Genomic DNA, 22,684 nt, shown 5'->3' on the forward strand with positions numbered 1-22,684 from the left:
AAATAAACAAAAACATAGATAAGGAGAACAGATTGGTGGTAACCAGAGGGGAAGGGGTTGGAAGAGGGCAGAAAGGGTAAAGTGGCACATATGTATAGTGACAGATGGAAACTAGCCTTTTGGTGGTGAACACGATGCAGTCTATAAGGAAGTCAAAATACAATGAAATTTATATAATGTTATAAAGCAATGTGACCACAATAAAACAATAAAGAAGTAAAAAAATAAAATAAAAGAGGTCCTCAGAGATATAATCCAGAAACGTAGGTTGATTTCCCTTGAGGATTTGCTTCCAGAGAGTAGAGACAAACTACTCCCACGGAGTAGACACTACTTCCGGGGAGTAGTGTCCCTTGAGCTTGGGACACTGGAAGAGATTTTTAGCAGGTCCCTGGGGAAATGGGGCATGGGGGTGGTGGTGTGAGGTAATTAGATCAGTTAGACTGGAGGAGGAGTACCATAAGTTCTGGAAGGGTCCATGAAACTGAGATAGTTTTGTTCCACTTTGAGGTGGAACTTTCATCAACATGATTTCCTAAGGTCTCTACCATTTCTGGTTCAGAGTACTTTCTATGTGGGGAGTGTGGTGATTACCTGGAGAGAGAGGGGTTAAGGATCAGCTCACTAACCCCTCCTCCCACTGCCCATGGGTAGGAGGGTGAGGGTAGAATATCCAATGGAGCAGGAACCTCGGGAGGAGGGGGCAGAGGGCAAGTGGGGACAGAGAGAAGAGAGACAGGTGGGATCCATCTCTTACCGCCTGCCAAGCTCCCAGCCAGCTCTAGCTCCCAGTACCTGCACATACGTCAGTACCTGCACATCTTCTGTCCAAGGGGCACACTGTTCCTTTTGTGTGGAGAAGGGCACTGGGCTCCCAGCACAGGAACTGGCATGGCGAAGTCATGGGTACTTCTTCTCATCTGCTTCCTTCTGCCTGGGCTACTGATTTCAGAGGCTGCCAAACTCCTACATCTGTCCTTGATGGGTAAGTGCTTGGTCAAAGAATCCAGAGACAGGAGCTCCAGGGCACCCATGACAAGGGACAGGCAAACAGCCCTAGGTCAGAGGGTCATTTCGTATGGTTTTCCAGACTGGGCACGTTTGTTTTCTTGCCTGGAGGATGAAGAGGGAGGTACTGTTTGTGGAGGCAGAGAAGGGCCTCCACTGCCACAGAGGTGGAGAAAATAGTTCTGGAGAAAACAGAAATACTCTTTCCTTTCTCTTCTTACTCAAGACAAGCTCCCTATAACACAGGGCTGGCGCCGGAAGTTTAAGATCCAGCCCAGTGCAGGAGACCCAGGAGGACTCCTCCAGGGCTCAGACTGGACATTCAGAGTCTTGTCCTAAACTTCTGGGGGGTGCACAGCAGTTGCCAGTAGAGACTGTGGCTAGAGTCTGCAGACTCTTGGAGGCTGGGGCTGAAAGGTTGTCCTGGGGGCAGCAGCACTAATTTTCTGAGGCTGCATGGGAGCTGGGGTGGAGCAGGGAAGATCTTTCAATGACAATTAGGAGGGTGGAGTGTTCTTATCCAGGGGAAACCTGGAGAACTGATTGGGGCTAAGGAGAGGACCCTATACATTCCAGTGTCTAGGTCCCTCTTCGTTTCACTCGTGCTGCTGGAGTGTTTGAAGGACTCATGAACTGTTAATTCTGCATGCTGTGGCCTCTATTTTATTCCCTTTACTTTTGCACCAAAGGGGATGGAAGATGAAAGGGAAAAATAAATCACTACGAGGGGGTCATGATAGGATGAGTTTCCCAAAACTTTATTTCAACCCACAGTGGGCCTCTTAGATCAATTTTAGGTCACTGAGAATCAGGGGATCTTAGAGCTGGAGGGAACTGTAAATCATCTAATTCAGCTCCCAGGATGTTTTCCTCAGAAGGAAACTAAGGGTCAGAGAAGGGAGGTGCCTTTTGCAAGTTCACACTCCCTAATTAGGACCTCCCTAATGGCAGACACCATGAGTTTACTCAGCCTTTCTTAGCCAGGACTATCCTCTCCACAGCTCCCATTCTCACCACTTTTCAGTGAAGAGTTTTATAATCACTCTTTAAGAAACCCTGTAACACCATTTGAAAGCTCTTTAATTTTTTCTTCCTGATTGTTAGTAGCGATGAAGCAAAAGAGCTTCCTCACTTATTGAAAATACACTATTCTCCTGTCTCAGACTCCCAGAGGGAGCAGGTGTGGTTGTGGGGTGCTGGAAGCCCATTCTCTGCGCCAGGATGCACTGGGGATCACCAACACACTCCATGATTGAATGCCTGTGTGGTCACCCCTTCTTCCTGGCTCCCAGTTCTCATATGGATTAAAATGTGGGTATGAGATGGAGGTCATTTGTACTTTATACCTCCCTTGTTGCTTCAGACTATGCAAATTTGGGTATAAAAAACAGAAATACCTACACACCATTTCTCTAGTACTACACCACTCTGAACTCCATCTCCAAACTCATGGCATTTCCCCTTAATTTCTCTCCTGATCTGACTTCGTCTGCTGCTGAGACCCTTAGATTCAAGTAAACGTCTCATGTTGGAGCAGGGTCTAAGAGAAGACAGTAGTGTAATGGAACTCATACCTCCACTGACGATGAAGCTTCTCTTTCCTTAAGATCCCAGGATTTTCGTAGGATGGGTGATGTCTCAGTCTTCATACATATAGGATCCTGCAGGCCCACTCCATGGGCTCCACAATTATCCTCAATGTCTTAATTTGATGTTCTGCATAATTCAGCACTCAAGTGAGAAAAGTCCTGCCAAATACATTTGAATCTCAAGGATTTGCACTTCAAGTGGTGGCTCCATATCCTTATGCTCTAATGGCTGTTTCTTGGATTCCCCTTTAAGCTCCCATATTTCTGGCTCCTACACTAGCATAAATTCCCAAAGAGAAGGATCCTAGAAATAGTTCTGATTGACATTCTATTAAACCCCTTCACACTCACATGCACAGCACTGTGCCAAAATTTCCTCCAGTGTGGTTATTTCTTTAGGACACCATGTCTCCAAATGGCCCCAGCTAAATTGTAGCATGCACCTTAGGACTGGGAACTCCTTAAGGCCTAAGCACCAAGAAGCACATCACATTGACATGGAGACCAGAGTCACAAGAGTGGATCTTTGATGGAGATTTGCTACAGGTCGAGGATTTGGGCCAGCAGGGTCTGGGTGAGTGGGCTAGCGCGTACACAAATGGTTAGGGAGAGAGAGACTGATGAAGTTTATCTTTCTCTACTCACCATCAACTTTCTGTTTCCCTAACCCTCTTCTTCTGGATTTATCACCCCATCGACCTCAGAACTTCTGTTCTCATCATTACAATAATGAAGTTGTGCATTGTTTGTAGGTGGAAGCCATTATCTATTAATGGATCGGGTGTCTCAGATTCTTCAAGATCACGGTCACAACGTCACCATGCTTCTCCAGAGCGCGGATTTATGGATATCAGGTATTTTTCTCACTAATTCTTGATTTCTTTACTCTAGGCAAAGAACAGTAATGCCTTTTGCATAGAAAGGTTTTTCAGATACTTTTTAAAATCTATTTGGATTGAAAAAATGAGAAAGGAGTGTGAATGTATGCGTGTGTGTTTATGGAATGTGCTGGAACACTTCTGGGCTCTGTCGACCAGGACTCTACATTCTGTAGTCCCATATTTTCCTCCTTTACCTGTACTTCTACTCCATCCCAAGCAATCCTCTGCACTTTACTACAGATTATTTTGTAAATGCTTCTTTATAACGTGGCTTGAAAATATGTTGAACGGAAGTCTTCAGCCATAAATAAGGTTTCTAATAGGCAAGGATCACTTTTCTTTTTCTGTAGCATAGACTAAGTTCTCCTCTTATGACATCTGAAATTGAAGGAAGCTTTCTCAGTGAGTTCCTCATTTATGCAGCTAAGATCAGAATCTACCATTGAGATGATGTTGTTTTCTTGAAAAGTCAGTGGCTGCCCATGAGTTTGTGCACGGTGATGCTGAGAGTTCCTAATTGAGTCATTGAATCCGAAGAAGTTTAGCTCAAATGAGCTCATGAATCTTATCAACTCTTCTCTGCTGACAGACAAGAGAATGGCAGGTCAGAGAACTGAAATGATTTGCTCAAGGTCACGTGACAGGCTGATAATGGAATTGGGTCAATTTAGGACTTTAAACTCTGGATTACTCAATCTGAAGTATTGTTCAGGCTTTGATTTTTCAAAAGAAAATCCAAGATTAAGCTGCATTTTTGGGAAACAAAATTTTGAGAAATTATAAAACTTGAAGGTGACTTCAGGGTTTGGTTTTATCAGATTGTTTTGAAAATTTTTTTCAGTGAAAATTTCTTTTAAGTTTTTTATTCTGGTAAAATATGCATAACATAAAATTGACCATTTTGATCATTTTTGTGTACAGTTTACTGACTTTAGGTACATTCACATTGTTGTGTAACCATCACCACCATCCATTTCCAGAAGATTTTTGTCATTACAAACTGGAACTCTGTACCCTTTAAACAATAACAGTCCATTATCCCCCAGCCCCGGATAACGACTATTCTTCTTTATTTCTCCAATTATTTGACTATTCTGGATACGTCCTCTAAGTGGAATTGTACAATATTCGTCTTTTTATGTGTGGCTTATTTCACTTAGCATAATGTCTTCAGGCTCATCCAGGTGATAGCTTGTATCAGAATTTGTTTCCCTTTAAAGGTTGAATAACATTCAATATATGTATATACCACCTTTTATTAATCCATTCATCTGTCACTGGACGTTTGGGTTGATTCCACCTTTTGGGTATTGTGAATATTGCTGCTATGAACACTGGTGTACAAATATCTGCCTAAGTCCCTACTTAAAACCATTTTAATCACCTTCTAGATGAGGTTCTCTATTCTTCACCGAACATCATTTATATACATATCCTTTAGCATCTACCTTGACTGCAGAACTGATTAAACAGCTGTAGTGTATTAATTTTTAATATAATTAGCTTAACTTAAAAACTTATAATAAAATTTAATTAAACTATTAAATTACATCTGGTCAAATTAAAATTTTAGATTAAAAAATAATTTTGGCAGTTCCCATGTACTTTGAAAAACTACTGAAAACTACAGACCTTCTGCCCCTTTAATAAATAGATGTACACTAACATCTGTAAGCAATTCAGGATGTTCATGGATCCCTTCGTTTTATCCATAGGTCCCGCAATTAAGTGTCTAGAATTTCTTTCACATACCCTTTAATGGACATTTCTGAGGCTTTGAAGCAGCATATTCATCCTTCATTCCGTAGTAGAGCCTGGCTAAATGTCTGCCAATAGGAAAACACATGATTGGGTTATGATTTCTGACCTGATGCCCTTTTCAGTGTGTTGAAATATTTGAACCATTCATTAACTCCTCATTTGGACACATTTCCCCATCTTGTTTATTCATTTACAACTTTAATAAATGAATGACATGAGTGGCACTGAAGTAGAAACCATCTCTAATGCTCACATGTACTAATGCTCCAACCAATATCTGGGATCACAAATGTGTTATAGTTAGAGGCCAATAGGATATTGGGGAGCATGATGGACAAAACCTGGACCACCTTGAACAGACTGTTAGTAGAAATGCAGATGTTAAGAACTCAGCTAATGACGACTCATAAGCATGGTAGAGAAAATCTAAATTGTCTTAGACAATCATCCTAAACAGAATTTTAGTAGCAATGTAGATGTTAAAGGCTTCTTGTTGCTGATAGTAAAATGTGAGAGGAAAGAGATAAATTGATGGAAGAACTTTTAAACGTAATGAAATCAGGACTTCATGATTTTGGAAATTCTGTCTAACCAGACTGCAACACATTCAAAAGTTAAGGGATTCACTGTGAGGAGAGCAATGAATTCTTTTCTCTCATAAAGAAAACGAGAGTTGTGGCTAGATAATGTTTTTGCTACTGCCTCTGAAAGATTAAAGGTCAGAATATTCAGTCTCACTGAAGTTCTTTGAAGATTAGGTTTGTGACTCATGGATCCCTCCAGCCATATTGGCAGATGCAAAAAATAGAGATGAAATTACCCTGTAAAAACCTGTGGAGCAGCCAGTTCTCCAGTGGATTGAATTCCCATGACATACCCAGGAGACCCACAACATACTTGAGAATTTTATACCACAATAAACACTGCCAGTTTGGACTGAAAGAGACAGAAGATGACATGAAGGAAGGCTGTTAGACTCCTAAAAAGTAAGAAAGAGGTTGATAAACCATTCAACTGCAAACACATGGTACGTTTTATAAAGAACAAAGAAGTTGTTGAGCGTCAAGCAGTGAGCCCAGAAGGTAGATCTTCATGCTCATGGGGCTGAGTTTCAAAAATCACAGAGGATTATTTCCTGTCCTTAAAGCTTAATACTGTTTGCCCAGTTGGATATCAAAATTTTGTAGGACAGGCAACTCATTTTTCGCTTTCGTTTTGTTCCATTTAGAGTGATAATGTCAATAACTGGTATTTTATACTTATCCCACTATTGTTTCCTGGGAGCAGATAACTTGTTTCCTAATTTCATAGGTTCACAGGTAGAGAGAAATTTTACTCCTGGAGGGATCATACCCAGACTGTCACTCATACTTGAAAAATTATTTGGATGATATAATTTGGGACTTTTCAGTTCATGATATTTAGATGAGCTTTGGAGCTAAGAGTTGATAGTGTACTGATTTGAGACTCTTGGGGATGTTGAGATGGAGTGAATGCATTTTCCATGTGCAATGTACATGAGATTCAGGTACAGAGAGTGGAACATCATAGAATGATGATGTCCCTTCAAAGATATCCATGACTTAATCCTTGGAACCAGTGAATATGCTACCTTAAATGGCAAAGGGATTTTGCCAATGTGATTAATGTAAGGATCTTGAAATGAGGAGATTATCTGGATTATGCAGTTGGGCTCGATATAGTTACAAGTGTCCTTCTATCAGAGCAAAGAGGACAGCAGAGTAAGAGAAGGAAATGTGATGATGGATGGAAAAGTCAGAGTGATGTGATTGCCAGCTGGAAGGAGGCCGTGAGCCAAGGAATACAGGCAGCCACTAAAAGCTGGAAAAGGCAAGAAAATAGATTGTCCTCTAGGGCTTCCAGAAGGAATGCAGAACTGCCCACACCTTGCTTTTATCCCAGCAAAACTTTTTGGGCTTCTGATCTCCAGAACTGTAAGATAATAAATTTATGTTGTGGTAAGCCACTAAATTTACAGTAATTTTTTACAGCAGCAATAAAAAACTAATACAGTCATCACAGGTGACAGGAGAATTCCAAGAGGCACAAGAGAAAGTTGTTAAAACCTCTAGAGTAAAGGCAATATTGGGAGGCACTCATCGCAGTGCTTATTGTATTGGAATTTGGACCAATTCTAGAGACTTCAGTTATTGGGGTCCCTATTCAAAGTGGGTTGATTTTCAAGTAATAAGCATAAATAGACTTAAGTAAAACATATAAACAAGAAATACATTGTCTCCAGAATGCAAAAAGTCCTAAAATTGTAAGACTCATTGAAATATTGTGGTGCCGTGATGAATAGTTGTTTCTTGACAGTGTCATGGATAGAGAGGCCTTAGACTGACCACATAATTCCCAGGAATATAATTGAGGTACTGGGCCTTGAGTTCTGTGTGGGGGTAATGGCACATCCCATGTGTGAACTCCTTTGTGAATGTTTCCATGTCTTGAATGGGTGTGGCAAATGAATCTCCTTGGAGGAGGATGTCCTCAATGTAATGTCATACCTGTGCTCTTGGAGAAAGTTGGATGTGGTTAAGATCCTGTGGAAAAAGATTGTGACCAATTGTAGGGCTGTTGAAGTACCCCATGGGTAACCAGTTAAAGGTGCATTCTGTCCCTACCAAGGTAAAGGCAAACTACAGTTGAAAGCCTGTTGAAATACTTACTGAACAGAACGTATTAGCCAAATGTGTGATGGAAATTATTAAGCAGTAAACACTTGGACAGAGTCAGGAATTTCACTAAGATTGGGTATGTGAGTTTTCATGTGTGGGACCATGCATTAATATCTCCCCAATCCCTACACACAGTTAGGTTAGATGTCATGACTGAGGAAGGCACATACACATTAAGAGAATATGAAAGATTTGTTTCTCAAATAATAAGACATTTTTGGAAGAGCAGGACAGGCTCCAAAGCAACTCTGAAAAATTGTTTTCCAGAGCAGGGAGGGATGTCTAGCTTGAGTTTTTATTGTAGGTAGGGGGTTGCAATGGGGTGACGATTCTCCCTAATTGGCCTGACTTTCATGGTTTGAGGCTCCCATTAGGGCCAAAGGAGGGAGCATGGGGACTTTCTTAACAGCTTGTCCAGCTGAGGCGCAGAAGAGGGAGTGGGAGACAGGGCTTGAACCCTGTCAGCAGTCAAACATCAAAAACAGACTCAGACTTTGTATTACAGGTGGGTAATGGGGGAGAAGCCAAGTTGGTAAGTAAAAGTGCAGAGGACTGCTATTTCCATTAAGCCATTGAGTATGTTTTCCTGAATCACAAAAAAGATTTGGATGTATCACTTTAGATGATGAGAATGAATTTTTCTAAACCAGAAAGAGCAGAGGCTCTGGAATCAAAGAGACCTGTATTTAAATACAATCTCTACCGTTTCCTATGTGTGCAACCTTCAGAAATTATCTTAAACTCAGTTACCTTTGTTTTCTCACCTGTAAAGTGAGACCAATAGTTATGCTTTCAGTAACAGCTTTAAATGGAAGCTTCCATCACTTTTAACTGAGAAGCATTCCTGAATGTTTGCATAGTTCTCAGTCCATCTTTTCAGTTTATAAGATTGAATGAGTGAGAAAGCAACCAAACGAAACAAACATACTTCAAAAGGCAAACATTCCAATAAATATAAAATTATTGCCAGAAACAAATTTTGCTATCATTGTGCTAATGTTTATCCATGTTGTGTGACGTATTTAACATTTTTAACCCATTGGTGTTTTCTTAGGTATTAAAGAGGAAGAAAAATCATACCAAGTTATCACTTGGCTTCCACCTGAAGATCATAACAAAGTATTTTATAATTATTTGGATTTCCATAAGGAAGAAGCTTTGGCTGACAGGTAATTTCTTTTATTACTTCAACAAAAGATTCACTATTTTAGTGACACAAATGAACAGATTTATACATGTATGCTTGGACTAAGGATATGAGAAGTGGATGGATGGATAAATGGATGTATGAATGGATGGATGGATGGATGGATGAGTGGATGGATGGATAATGGGATAGGTGGTCAAGTAAACAATTATTTCTCACCAAATCATCCAGTCCAGTCTCTGGAGATTCTTTCTTACTCTGTACTGTCCCTCTTCTACCATAATCGTGAATATGTTTGTGTAGAAAGGATGAGTTTTTCTTTCTGGGACCTTGCAATATTTCACTTACAGTCTTTGTCTATAATCTCCCCAACACAGAAGCATAGGCACCTCAACCTCTCACTGTTGATAGGGAAATGAGAGTTACCTTTTTCCACTTATTTTTCCTTTTTCTCATATATATTCATTAATAAAAGAAAGACTTATGAACATTGGCTTTGTAGTGCTTGAACATCTGGCCATGTAAAGTCCTTTTAAAAAGCGTTCAACCTTGGGTCCTGCCTGGTGGCCTAGCGGTTAAGTTTGCGCGTTCTGCTTTGGTGGCCCAGGGTTCATGGGGGTTCGGATTGCAGACACGGACTGACACACCACTTGTTAAGCCGTGCTGTAGCGACATCCCATATAAAGTACAGGAAGATGGGCCCGGATGTTAGCCCGAGGCCGATCTTCCTCAGCAAAAAGAGGAGAATTGGCAATGGATGTTAGCTCAGGGCTAATATTCCTCACCAAAAAAAAAAAAAAAAGCAATCAACCTCATGCAAAGTAAGACATGAAGCCAATTCCTTTTGCTTCGTCTTGAATGGAAAGGAATACATAAGTCCTTAACCTTAGACATAAAAGTGGAAAGACAGAAATCTGTGTCTATCTTGGTTAATTAAAGTGGCCTTATCCCTTCCTTTTACCTTGAAAATTCTACCTACTAGTCAAGGTCCTGCTCAGATATGACTTTTTACATAAAGCCTTCTTTCCTCACTCAAATTAGAAGATCCCAGTCCTTCCAATACAGGTCTGATCTAACCCACTCATTTGACACTTACTGTTACTGTATATGATTTTGCATTTTTCGTTATATATTTTAAGTATATGTTTTGTCTCTTCTTCCCTAATTTAATATTTTTGAGGACAGGTATAGGTAACTATGCATTCTTGAAATTTTTTCTCTTTATTAGTTAAATTATAAATGTGATTAAAGAACTATATTCTAGGAATTTTATAGTGTTACTGAAATTATCTAAAATATTTGGCAACCACTCCTTTGATAGGTGAAATATTTAAAAATACACAGCAGAGGAGGATTTCAGCCAGTCACTTCTATTGCGTGATTTGAAGTTGATCCTAAAAATCAGACAGAAGTTTGCATATTGCTAATGAGTTCTCAGCCTATTAGCCTTCTCTATCTGAGGTGTGATATTGCAGTGGTATACAAATAAAAGTTTCCTAGGGTTTTGATTCTCTTGGCCCTCCATGCAGCCACCAGGCCCCTGATGTCTTGAGCTCTTGCACTGTTATCTCTGGTATCTTAAAGTGCAGATGGGCATCCTCATCTATTTCCCCATATGTTGTACTAACTGGAAACAGATTCATATTCTACACAGGCAGTGATGGGAAAGCCTTGTGAGAAGTTGGTCCCTGGAATAATTCCATAAGAGTCTTAATTACATGTCAGTAAGCTTTGCCATTATCTTCTTTGGATACTTCAGCCTTTATTGAAGTGGAAAGGCTAATAATGTGTTTAAAAACCAGGCTTTTTTTTTTAGATTGATTAACCCATGGGCATAGAAAGGTGGAAGTCCTATTTTTAGCTGAGATTATGAATGTTAATACGATCAAAGTGTCCCTTAGGTGAGGTGATCTGTCACATGCAGAATACACAGCGATTTTTTTAAAAAACCTATATGTCAATATTTTGGGTACTGTGTCATCAAGAAAATCTCAGTTTGGCTGATTAAACAAGAAAATCACTTATAAAAAGTCAGTATGTAAATGAAGGTTAAGGAGAACATCCCAGAATTTATCAAGTAGAAAGAGATCTGTGAGGTCACCCATGGTCATAGAAGCCTCTCAGAGTAGAAAGCCGACAGTGGCAATTTGATTTTAGTTAAGGTAATTCTACTGCACCCACGGATTTCAAGAATTGAGAGACCCAAGATAAATTTTCTAATGAACTGGCTTAGAGAGTGCTTGGGATGTGGATCAGAGAGGAGAGGGGAGAGGAGGAAGGAAAGACTCTCAGGAACAGAACATCTGCCAGCATGACTGAGAAGAAGGTATTAATGGACATGGTGGAATAGGATGCTGCTGCTAGGTGTGGTCCTGCTTACCTGGAAAATTCCCTTGTAGCCCAAGATTCTTTTATGTGTTGTGAAATTAACACTTCCAGTGAATATTTATCATTTATTTTCTTTCTCTCAGAGACAAATTTGAAAACTTTTTAAAATTCATGGAACTGCTGGGACTTCAGTGCAGTCATTTACTAAAGAGAAATGATATCTTGGATTCCTTAAAGAGTGAGAACTTCGACCTGATAATTCTTGAAGGATTTGACTTGTGTTCTCTTCTGATTGCTGAGAAGCTTGGGAAGCCATTTGTGTCCATTATTGCCACCACATTTGGCTATCTGGACATTGGGCTACCAAGCCCCTTGTCTTATGTGCCAGTATTCTATTCCATGCTAACCGACAGCATGGACTTCTGGGACAGAGTGAGGAACTTCCTGATGTTTTTTGTTTACTCCATTAAGCAATGGCGAGTCCATTCCACATTTGACGACACCATCAAGGAGCATTTTCCCAAAGGATCTAGGCCAGTTTTGTCTCATCTTCTAAAGAAAGCAGAGTTGTCATTTGTTAACTCTGACTTTGCCTTTGATTTTGCTCGACCTCTGCTTCCCAACACTGTGTACGTTGGAGGCTTAATGGCCAAACCTGTTAAAGCAGTACCACAAGTAAGTAAAACCTTAGCTGTCAATATGGACTTCATGCAGAGGTCTTCAGTGCAGAGCTGGTGGCTGCCCCTGCCAGCGCTATTGTGGGTGTGAGGTAGGGTTAGGCAAGTGAGGCAGCTAAGGCACACATTTTAAGGAAGCACTCACTTTCAGGGTCATGTAAGTAGAGTGATAGGACTTGCACATCCCTGAGATTGAGGACTTCCTTAAATGGTACACTCAGGATCATCTCTTGCCTCATCCTAATCCTGGCCCTAGTGGAATAAGACTTTTCATAAGTTGATATTTTCATTTGCATTTTGTATGATCATATGTACACTAAGTATGCAGTAAGCCCACATCACATGTCACATGCAAGAATTGTTAAGTTGGTGAGTTACTCACAATGAAACACACACAACTGTGGGACAAGGTGTAACCAAGGCAGGACTGCATGGCACTGACAAAAGGCATTTTCTCCAGTATCCCCAGGCTGTAGAGCCCTGGTTCCTAACTCCACCTAGACCTCCCGATTGGTTGATCTGGGGTGAAGCCTGGGCGTTGTAAGTTGTAAAAGCTGCCTAGGCATTTTGAATGCGTAGACTCAGAACCACTGCTAGAAGTTTTCAAAATGGAGGGAACCTGAGATTTGTTGACTGTCTGTTGTCTATCAACACAGGGTTGCACTTTATGGAATTTACCTTACATGCATATATATATATATTACCACCCAGAGGGAAGTATGATGATCTCCATTTGTATAAATAAAAGACAGAGGCACAGGTGGTGAAAGTGACTTTCCTGCCATCATTCATTTCAGGAATGAAATGATTGACACCAGAAGTGTCCTGATTTCTCCTGGGTCTTCCAGACACCGATGTGCCTACCCTTCCTCTACTGACCTTGCATTGTGCAGTCAGGAAGAAGCAGAGAATGATGCATGGGTTAGATGGTCTGTGAGTTGGTGGCAGGATTTCTTAGGAATGATCTGGGAGAGAAGGCATTTCAGATGAGGAGAACAGGGAGCCCCAAGTGTGGAGGTGGAAGTGAGATGGCCATGACTCTGGGTTCCCTTGGTGACTCTGTCTAGACTAGAAAGTGGAAGATTCAATTCACAAATATAACCTGGGCTGATTGCAGGAAGTCTTATCCAGGAGGGTCACTCAGGCCTTGTCCATAGGGCTGGGGAGGAAATTGCTAAGCAGGAGTATAATTGGAGTAAGGGTCACAATGGCTGTGAGATAACAGAGGCAATTAAACAATTTCTTTGTATTTCCAATTTCTATATAATGGTTTTCTGTCGCTTTTGTAATTATAAAAGGCTGTTTTAAAGTGGTCCTTTGAGATGGTAACTCAGGCAATGTTATGATGGATAGAATCAACCCAGTAGGATGAGGGTTAGGGATTGAGAAGGAGCCAAAGAAATGCAGAGAGAGTCAGGATCCTAAGAAATTTTGGAAGTCAAAGTTGACAAAACTGTGCTAAAGCCTCAATTACATTAGGTCACAACTCTTCTTAAGAACTTCCTGTGAGACTTTAAAAATAAAGTGCCCAGGTTTGGAGTTTTGACTGAGCATTGTCATTTTTAAGAATATCCCCATGTAGGTATACTTTGCAGTCATGTGGGTGACCCACTGAGGTAGGAGATGGACTACAAAGATCGGTGGCTGAGAATATCATGGAATATCAGAGCAAAGCCCACTACATGGCGCATTGGGTGTGGTGGCCAGGTGCCTTCCCTATTCTGCCTCCACTTCTTATGCCAGAGTCCTTCTCTCAGCTTCTCCTCTCCGCTCTCCAGAAGCTGTAACTCCTCTGCTGGACCCTGATCCCCACTGGAATTCTACCTTACACTACCACCTCTGTTCTGGCTTTGGATAAAACACAAGTGACCATGTCTCCATGCACCATGAGTAGAGAGTCTGGAATGGCTCTGCTACTAGAGTCAGGGTATCAAAGTGGAAATATGTTCCCACCAACACCCTGGGCATGAGCACAATGTAGAGGGTGCTCCTAGGGGTATGATTATAGTCTCAGGATGGTGAACTCTAGGAGTGACAGGAATGTATGTTCAATAAATAGCTGACATTCGTTTCATGGCTATCCCGGCTTTCATGGCCAACTTTGTTCACCTCCTTTGCTTTCTTACCTCTCTCCAGGAATTTGAGAATTTCATTGCCAAGTTTGGAGACTCTGGCTTTGTCCTTGTGACCCTGGGCTCCATGATGAGCAGCTATTCGTCCCAGGAGCTTCTCAAGGAGATGAATGGTGCCTTTGCTCATCTCCCTCAAGGGGTTATATGGAGGTATGAACCTTCTCACTGGCCCAAAGACATCAAATTGGCAGCAAATGCGAAAATTGTGGACTGGCTTCCTCAGAGTGACCTCCTGGGTAAGGACTACCCAAGTCTGCATCTCTCATCTTATTTACATGTTTTTAGGGCTCATCAGGGCTCTGACCTCTAGTTGGGCAATCCCATAATCATGAGAAGGTGCTTCTGCTAGCTAAAGGTAAGTCTCCAGAGGGCAAGAACGGGGCAGCCAGCTAGAGGTCTTGGGGAATCAGGCCATACTTGCAATGAGATCAGATGCGAAAGCAGTCATCTCCCCTTCAATCCTTTCTGTCCCAAGCTGGATGTCAGTAGCCGTAAAAGTCACATTGACCTACTGCTTTGGTCTTGAACAAAGTCACCCAAACACAATCCTAAATAACCTTTGAAATCTGAGAACAAACACCAGGGGCAGGTTGCCACTGTGTTTAGTCTCTTCAAGAGCACCTGTTCACCTAAGTGCCCTTACACACACATCCACACCCACACCCACACCCACACCACACACACACACAGATACCTTCTCCTTAGCTGCTAAGGTCTGAGTGACTCATACCTTCACAACATTGATGCCCACAGCGTCTTTAGAATGTGCCAAAATACCTGAGTGCCAAGCTGAACAACCTCATACTCAGTTATTTGGTCCATTGAGTTTCCGGTACCAGAGAGTTCCTTCACTGTCCAACAGGTTTGCTCTGTGCCCCCCGATGCTTCTAAGAGACTCCTCACTGCCATAGCTGCTGGCTGGATCAGAGGCTGTTAACGAAGATGATGACTCAAAATCATCAGGGGAAATTAAGAAACAGATTCCTGAGTCTACTTCTGCAAATGTATTTCACTAAGTCTGGGGCAGGGCACATAATTCTCATTTGAAAGGTGACACAAGGAGATTATGATACACATCCCAGTTGAGTGGCACAAGCTGAGATGAACTCTTCATTATCAACAATCATTAGTTAGCTTTAAATAAGGGTGGCATGGAAACTCTGAACTAGAAATATTGAGGTGTAGGATGTAGTCTCTGCTTTCAATGATGTTTTCATATATTTGAGGAGACACACATACAGTGTACTTGTATGAGTGCCATATGAGTTGTGATGTCAATGAGTGTGTTAGGAATTCAGAGAAGAAGGAAATTAGTTGGCAGGTGGGAAAGGCTTGCTCAAAACAAAGAGGGAGACAGAGACAAAGAAAGAGACACAGGGAGACATACAAAAATCAAAAATGAGAGAAGTAAAGAAGGGCACTGGAATGATAGAAACAAGAATGGATGGATGGATGGATGGATGGATGGATGGGTGGGTGGATGGATGGAGATATATGCCTTGCTTAGCACTATTCCCTACAGTGTTCCCTAGATTCTTGTTTTTAGCTGGGTTCCGACTGTGGCAAGGAGTCTCTGTACAAAGGCAATGCTTGGAATTCTGAATGTTGGAGCATGCACCTTGAATTTGCCCCAAGCAAAATTATTTTTACAGTTCTTCCAACACACTTTGAGAATCCATAATTATTTTCTTCTGCCCTCCTACTTTACCTGATATCCAGAAACTTTTCATCCCAAAATGTTCTGCTCTCTTTCTTATTTGCAACAGCTCACCATAACATCCGTCTCTTTGTCACTCATGGTGGGATAAATAGCATCATGGAGGCCATCCAACATGGCGTGCCCATGGTGGGGATTCCCATCTTTGGAGACCAGCCTGAAAACCTGCTCCGAGTAGAAGCCAAAAAGTTTGGTGTCTTTATCCAGTTAAAACAGATCAAGGCTGAGACACTGGCTCTGAAGATGAAGCAAGTCATAGAAGACAAGAGGTATGTGGGTCTCTGGGCTTGTGGTCACATAGAGTGAATGAAGACATCAAACACGAAGGGCACCGTGTGGGTCTTTTTTGCATTAAAAACTGCAACTTCCAGGATATGGAATAATATGTGTGTGATGCTAACAGCTGACCTGAGTCCTCTCTGAGCAAGACTAGACAATTTAGGTTAGATGCTCAGAATAATTTTCTACTTTATGGGTTGTGAGGAAACCAACAAACTTACACAGGTCTCTTTGAGAGGTCTTATATTTTGGTTGCTTTTAGTAGAATTCCAACTGAGTAGGAGGTTACCTTTCCATCTCCAATATGTCTCACTGCTCCCTACCTCATGACCTTTGCCTGAGCTGCTGCCTAAAACACTCCTTCCTGTCTCTTCACAGGGCTGTCTCCTTCTTCCCATTTGAGCCTCATCTCCACTGTTGCTTCCTTAGAGAAGACATCTTTGTTTGTCATTCGTAACTAGAGTCATGTCTCACCCACTCCAATCATTGTTTCCTTCTTAACATTTCTCAGGATCTCTAATTACTCCATTTCTTTAGATTTTAATTTATTGTCTGTCCCGCAATAGTAGAAAGTAGAGAGTAAGCTCCCCTCGGACAGTAGTCTGTGTCTCTTGTTTTCCATGATGTTCCCAGGGCCTAGCACGGGGCCTACTACAAAGTAAATCTGAAGGAATTTCTGTTAAGTGAATCAATAAAAGGGCCCATAGATCTCTTAGGTTACTTCCCATTGAGCACAAAGATCTGTTGTGAAGAGAAAAATATATATATTTTTTCTTATAACTAAGAAGGACTGAGTAGCCTGGAGTTTCAAGGGCACAAACCTGAATTAGACCTCAAGACCTAACAGACGCCTTGCACATAAGAGCCCTGCAAGCAGTTCTTGTTAGATGGCGGAAAAACAGACACAGCTTGTGATTCTTAGCCCTAGAAAAGGTGTTAAGCCCTAGGGGTCAGAAAACTCAGAAATTTTAATATATATTTGGTATCTTATGTGTTGCAAATGTTCACTTTCTGAAGAATGGGTTTCTAACTTTCATTGGATTTTCAAAGGCCTAGATGCAAAATGGCCATGAACAATTGGCCACCGTTATTGGGAGTCATTTGGGCTAAGATGGTCCCCAGACATCATGGATCGGGCTGGCTTCATAACCTGTGAGGCCTGGGCAAGTGGAGCCCCTTCTTATACAGTTGAAATATTTCAAGGAGGTGAGAGCAGAGAATTAAATCAATCACAGGACCCGTGTAAGTGTGAGGCCCTGTGCAAACATGCAGGCGGCAGCCCATGGAGCCAGTGCTGGTCAACACGATGCTCTGAAGGCCAGGAACGTGCAGGTGTCCTCCTGGGTGCAGTCTCCAGAGTCATATCTGTCACTTTTTCCAGACACCAGGACAAAGTAGGTGTGCGTGCACTCTCTCTCTCTCAGTATTTAAATTACATCATGTATAATTTTCTATAGTATATCATAAACCTCCTTGGGGTAGCGACTAATCCTTAAAGACTTAGTCACTCTTTTGTAGCTTAGTTTGCACTAAGCATGGATGGCTGCATGTAGGCACCAGTTGGAACTTTACAAGGGGACCCAGCTAGACAGTGGCAAGGCCAGGCTGACAACTTTTCCTTGAAATGGAGTCTTTTGTGCATATGGTGGAAAGTGCCTTGCGTGTGATACAAGGTTTCCAAGGCTTCTGAGGCCATAAGAGTCATGCCCCGCCTCTGTCTCTGCCAACAGGTACAAATCTGCAGCAGTGGCCGCCAGCATCATCAGGGGCTCCCATCCTCTGACCCCTGCCCAGCGGCTGGTGGGTTGGATCGACCACATCCTCCAGACAGGGGGTGCTGCACACCTCAAGCCCCACGCCTTCCAGCAGCCGTGGCATGAACAGTACCTGCTCGACGTCTTCTTGTTCCTGCTCGTGGTCACCGTGGGCACCGTGTGGCTCTGTGGGAAGCTGCTGAGTGTGGTGGTCAGATGGTTGTGTGGGGCCAGGAAGCTGAAGAAGGCCTGATGCCAAGAGCAGACTTGCGGAGCTTTATTTGCGGGGGTGGGGGGTGGTTACCATTTCTTTGGAGCCCCCCACCAGTACTGGCAATCCTTGTTCTCCACATCATATCTACTTGCTAATTTTGCAACATATTCCTGCTCACTCACTTCTTCCTATGATCAGATTTCTTTACTCAGCTTTTGTGGCCTTCTTTGTGTGCCAGTCAGCAAGGGATGTTGTGTGATTCTGTCCCTGGGTCATTTAGACCATTGACCCTCAGATTTTAAGCCTTGAAGCCCACCTTCTTTATCATGCCTGAGCCTGAACCACTCCAGCCTCCAGGGCCAGTATCTTCTGAGCCTCTTTCCCTTACTCTTGCCTCCACCACTTGTCGTGGAATAACACCTAAGATGGATGCTTTCATAATTCTTTCATTTCCTGTTTGCTTTACCTGCAGACTCTTGTCAAAGCTCAGGAAGCCTGTCCTGCACATGTGTCTTCAGGGCTGGAATTATCCTTGCAGGACTGTGTCTGACTCATTCCTTGGTTCCTACAGAGACCACTTTCTTTTCTGATCAGGCATGGAGCTTGCAGGTTGGTCATGGGCTCAAGTGGCCTTGGTCTCCACGTTTCATAGTAGTAAGCTGTCTTTCAATTTTCCCACTAAAAACATCAAGTCAAGAGGGGCCTGGCCCTGTGGCATAGTGGTTAAGTTTAGTGCGCTCCAATTTGTGGGTCTGGATTCTGTTCCCAGGTGCGAGCCTACACCACTTGTGGGCCGCCATGCTGTGGTGGCAACCCACATACAAAATAGAGGAAGTTTGGCACAGATGTTAGCTCAAGGCGAATTTTCCTTAAGCAAAAAAAAATAAAAGACAAAGATTGGCAACAGATGTTAGCTCAGGGTGACTCTTCCTCAACAAAAGGAAAAAGTCATGAGAAAGGAGGTCGTTTCTTCTTAAACTAAGTGTGTTGTTGTGTCTCTTGAGGTTGAGCCTTTACTTATGTGACATATTCTTGGGAATTGCATCCACTTGATAGTAATAGAGACCAGAAAAAAGTGGCTATGACAGCTTAGGGTTTTCTTCTTTTTCCTCTTTTTTTCTCATGTAAAAGAGATGTGTAGGAATGCAGGCAGTCCAGGAGTAGTATGGTGGCTCCATGATATATTCAATAATGCAGATCTATTGTTTGACTGATCTGCCTTCCTTAGTAGGTGGCTTTCATCCTCAAGGTCGCCCTGGATTTTCAGGATGGATAATAGCAGGAAACTAGAGCTTTGGCCACATTTGGAGGGCATGCAGGGAGGGGCAGGATTGGATGTTTTGTTCCACCTGTGACCCTGTGACTCAGTGTCCTCAGGGACAGTCTTAAACCAACAGTGACCACCTGTGGGTGGAAAGCAGACCTTTCAGAGTAGTGAACATGCAAAATAGGAACAATAGTCCTTTAATATTCTGAAGTGTGTTATGCTTTCCTAATTCTTTCATCTCCTTTCTGCCGTGTAGTGAGGTAGATGTGTCTATTTAGCCCAACCCAAAGAAGCAGGTGCCAGCAGAGGCAACCACACATGTAGAGGGAACCCTTGTGCAAATGGAGACAACAGCAGCAAAACCTGTTGTCTCCTCCAACCCAGGCACAAGGCTTGGGGAGTGGAGATGGGCTGGTTTTAGGCCCCACAGGTCCCTCTTGTGGGCACGTCCTTGCAATGAATAACCTGCCCTACCACATGGTGGTCCTGGCAGGTGGACCCCTCCCACCCAGGGAGATTCCATGCCCACACATGCAGAGGACAGTTTGATCAGCTAGGGAATTCTCTTGGGATATTTTGTTTTAGGGGCATTTTTTGCCCCTAAGACCTAAGGAGGCTCCTTTCTGTATGCTAGCCTTTAAATTAGTTAATCATTTAATTTTTTTTAAGTATTCAAATGAAATATTCAGAACTTTAGAGACACACATCTGTCAAATTGAATTTTCTACAAATTTATTGAAATTTCGTCTCAAGATAACAGTAAGTAATAATCAGATAACACTTGCACTAATGATTCAGTCCTCTGGGCTTGTTTTTTGTTTTTTCCTGATGAAAAGTCCAAGATGAATTTTGAAAGATCTCCTTTTGTTAGGGCAAAAGCAAAGCAAAGAAGTTTCCACAAAGAAGGATGGAGCCCCCTCCATTGTCTGTAGATGAGATCCTTGGGAAGGATGGAAGCCAGTGACCCCTCTTCCTTTCTCAATTGTGGTATTGAGAGCTTTGCCCATTACAGAGATTTTACAAATGAGCAAGCCTACAAAATATGCCAGAGAAGAGAGTTCCAGACATAAAGACCAAATAATAGTTTATTTTATTTCACTCCTTCTACTTATTAAAATCTCTCTCCTGGAAGGTTATTGAGCTAGACTTTTTGTTCCATATTCCTTTAGTGACCATTTATGAACTTCATATTGTCTCAGATGAAAGATATCGTCATTTGAAATCAATTAGCCACCAGTAACAGAAAGCCTCAGTGGAGGGGCTTAAGTCAGTGGCCTTCAACCTGGGCTCTCTGCACCTTAGTGTACACATGAAGACTTCTCCAGGGCTGCAGGGTACAGAGGATTTGGAGGCGATAATTCTCACACCTGTGTGTACTCTAGTTTCCTAACTCTGGTCTGCCCAACAATGTGCTGTGTTTGGGTGATAGAGTATCTTTCCTGCTACACTTTTCACAATTTCCTGACTCATATTACAAAGAAATGCACACCTTTCACCCATCCCTATTCTCACTGTGGTGCGTTGTCCCAGGGTGGAAAAACAGGAATACCAAATGGACAGTTTGAAATCTAATGACTGGGCAAGAAACACTTTGTCATTAAAGTGACTTACAATTCTTTATTTTTAACAAAATTCAAGGATGAACTGTGATTTTCAGCTGTTAAGCAATTAAAAATAACTTTGATGATGGATTTCTATGAGATTTTTGGCACAGTATTCTGAAGGTGTTCAAAGAATGGAGGAGCGTTATTTTCAAGATGATCATAACAAAACTCCTACTATTCATGTTACTTATTGATGTGAATAATTTTTTCAGTGTTTCCATAACTAAGAGATATTGATATAAACCTGTCTCATTCCAGAAGCAGATAATGTTTATCTACAGACACATGAATTAATTTTAAATAAATTGAGGTGCCAGCCCAGATGTGTAGCGGTCAGTTCAGTGTTCAGTTTCGGCGGCCCAGGGTTCGCCGATTGGGATCCTGGGCGTGGACCTATGTACCACTCATCAAGTCATGCTGAGGTGGTGTCCCATATAGAAGAACTAGAAGGACCTACAAGTAAGACATACCACTATGTACTGGGGCTTTGGGGAGAAAAAAGAAAAAATAAAGAGGAAGATTGGCAACTGATATTAGCTCAGGGCAAATCTTCTTAAAAAAAAACAAAACAAAACAAGAGAGAGAATCAAGAGCAAATAAAATGATTATCTTAAAAAATTTTAAATGAATTTAAAAACAGCCCCTTATCTCATTATGAGATATGTATTTTATGTTCAGTAATTGTTAATCAAATTTGAAGTATGTTTATGTTACTTTGGCTCATTTAATGCAATTATTAAAACTTAGAATGGTAACTTGGTAAAAATATTCAACTCTTAGAGCTTTATTGTTGTAGGAAATAGAAATATTAATTTGAATTTGAATACGTATTTTTGATGCTTAAGATTAAATAGAACACTCAATACAATTCTTTCAAGGATAAACACATACAGAGTAGAATTAAATTCTGTGGGGAAAGTGAACAGAAATAACAATTCAAGAAGAAATGGAATGATGAAATATTTCCAAATGATAATGAGGCGCTTATCTCTGTCAAGAATGGACGATGGTGAGTATCCAACTGCTGACACATTTACAACCACTGCATCAATTGAACAGTGATGTAACTGTTCACTTTAAAAGCACAACATTTACAGTGCACCAGAAATGGCATCCTGCTCAATTATTTAACTTATGACGAGAAATTTTAGATGTCCATTTAAAAATGTATTCTTTCAAAGAATTGTTATTGTTAGGTATAGTTGAGAAAAAAATTCTGAAAATCACAAATTTTTTTGTCATTGGCTTACACAAAATGAGAGTTATTTTTCCTACATGAAAAGTAGATGGGAAATAGGCAACTGATCAATAGGTCTACAACGTCAAGAAGAATCTTTACAATTCTTGCCCATTAATTCCTGGTGGCAAGTTGGCTGCCCAGCTCCAGATATCATGTCCGCGTTCCAGAAAGCACAAAAAAGCCGAAAGGGCAATATGAGCTTCATATATCACTTTGATCAGGAGAGTAAGAGTTTTCACAGAATTACATTCCCCCCTCCTCCCAGCCATGAGACTTCTGTCCTCATTGCCCAGAATTCTGTCTCCTGGCTACTCAAGCCTGCAAGGAAAGCTGGGAAAATCTCTGCACTGGCAGTTGGGGAGGACAAACAGAGCTGCAAGTGGGTTC

General features: G+C 41.7%; 1 protein-coding gene across 2 annotated transcripts; it reads left to right on the forward strand.

Annotated features, from left to right (window-relative positions):
- The first annotated feature begins 821 nt into the window (after window positions 1-821).
- Window positions 822-18,254, forward strand: LOC131418915 (UDP-glucuronosyltransferase 3A1-like). Of its 2 annotated transcripts, XM_058563488.1 has the most exons (7): window positions 822-985; window positions 3,350-3,451; window positions 8,993-9,107; window positions 11,557-12,088; window positions 14,227-14,458; window positions 15,989-16,208; window positions 17,949-18,254. In XM_058563488.1, exons 1-7 carry the CDS (start codon window positions 892-894, stop codon window positions 18,223-18,225), a joined length of 1,572 nt encoding a protein of 523 aa, XP_058419471.1. In that variant the 5' UTR covers window positions 822-891; the 3' UTR covers window positions 18,226-18,254. The 2 variants fall into 2 exon arrangements, with proteins under 2 accessions (XP_058419471.1, XP_058419472.1); XM_058563489.1 differs by lacking the exon at window positions 3,350-3,451.
- Window positions 18,255-22,684: the final 4,430 nt, after the last annotated feature.

This window comes from Diceros bicornis, chromosome 20 (genome assembly GCF_020826845.1).
Source record: "Diceros bicornis minor isolate mBicDic1 chromosome 20, mDicBic1.mat.cur, whole genome shotgun sequence".
Taxonomy (NCBI): domain Eukaryota; kingdom Metazoa; phylum Chordata; class Mammalia; order Perissodactyla; family Rhinocerotidae; genus Diceros; species Diceros bicornis.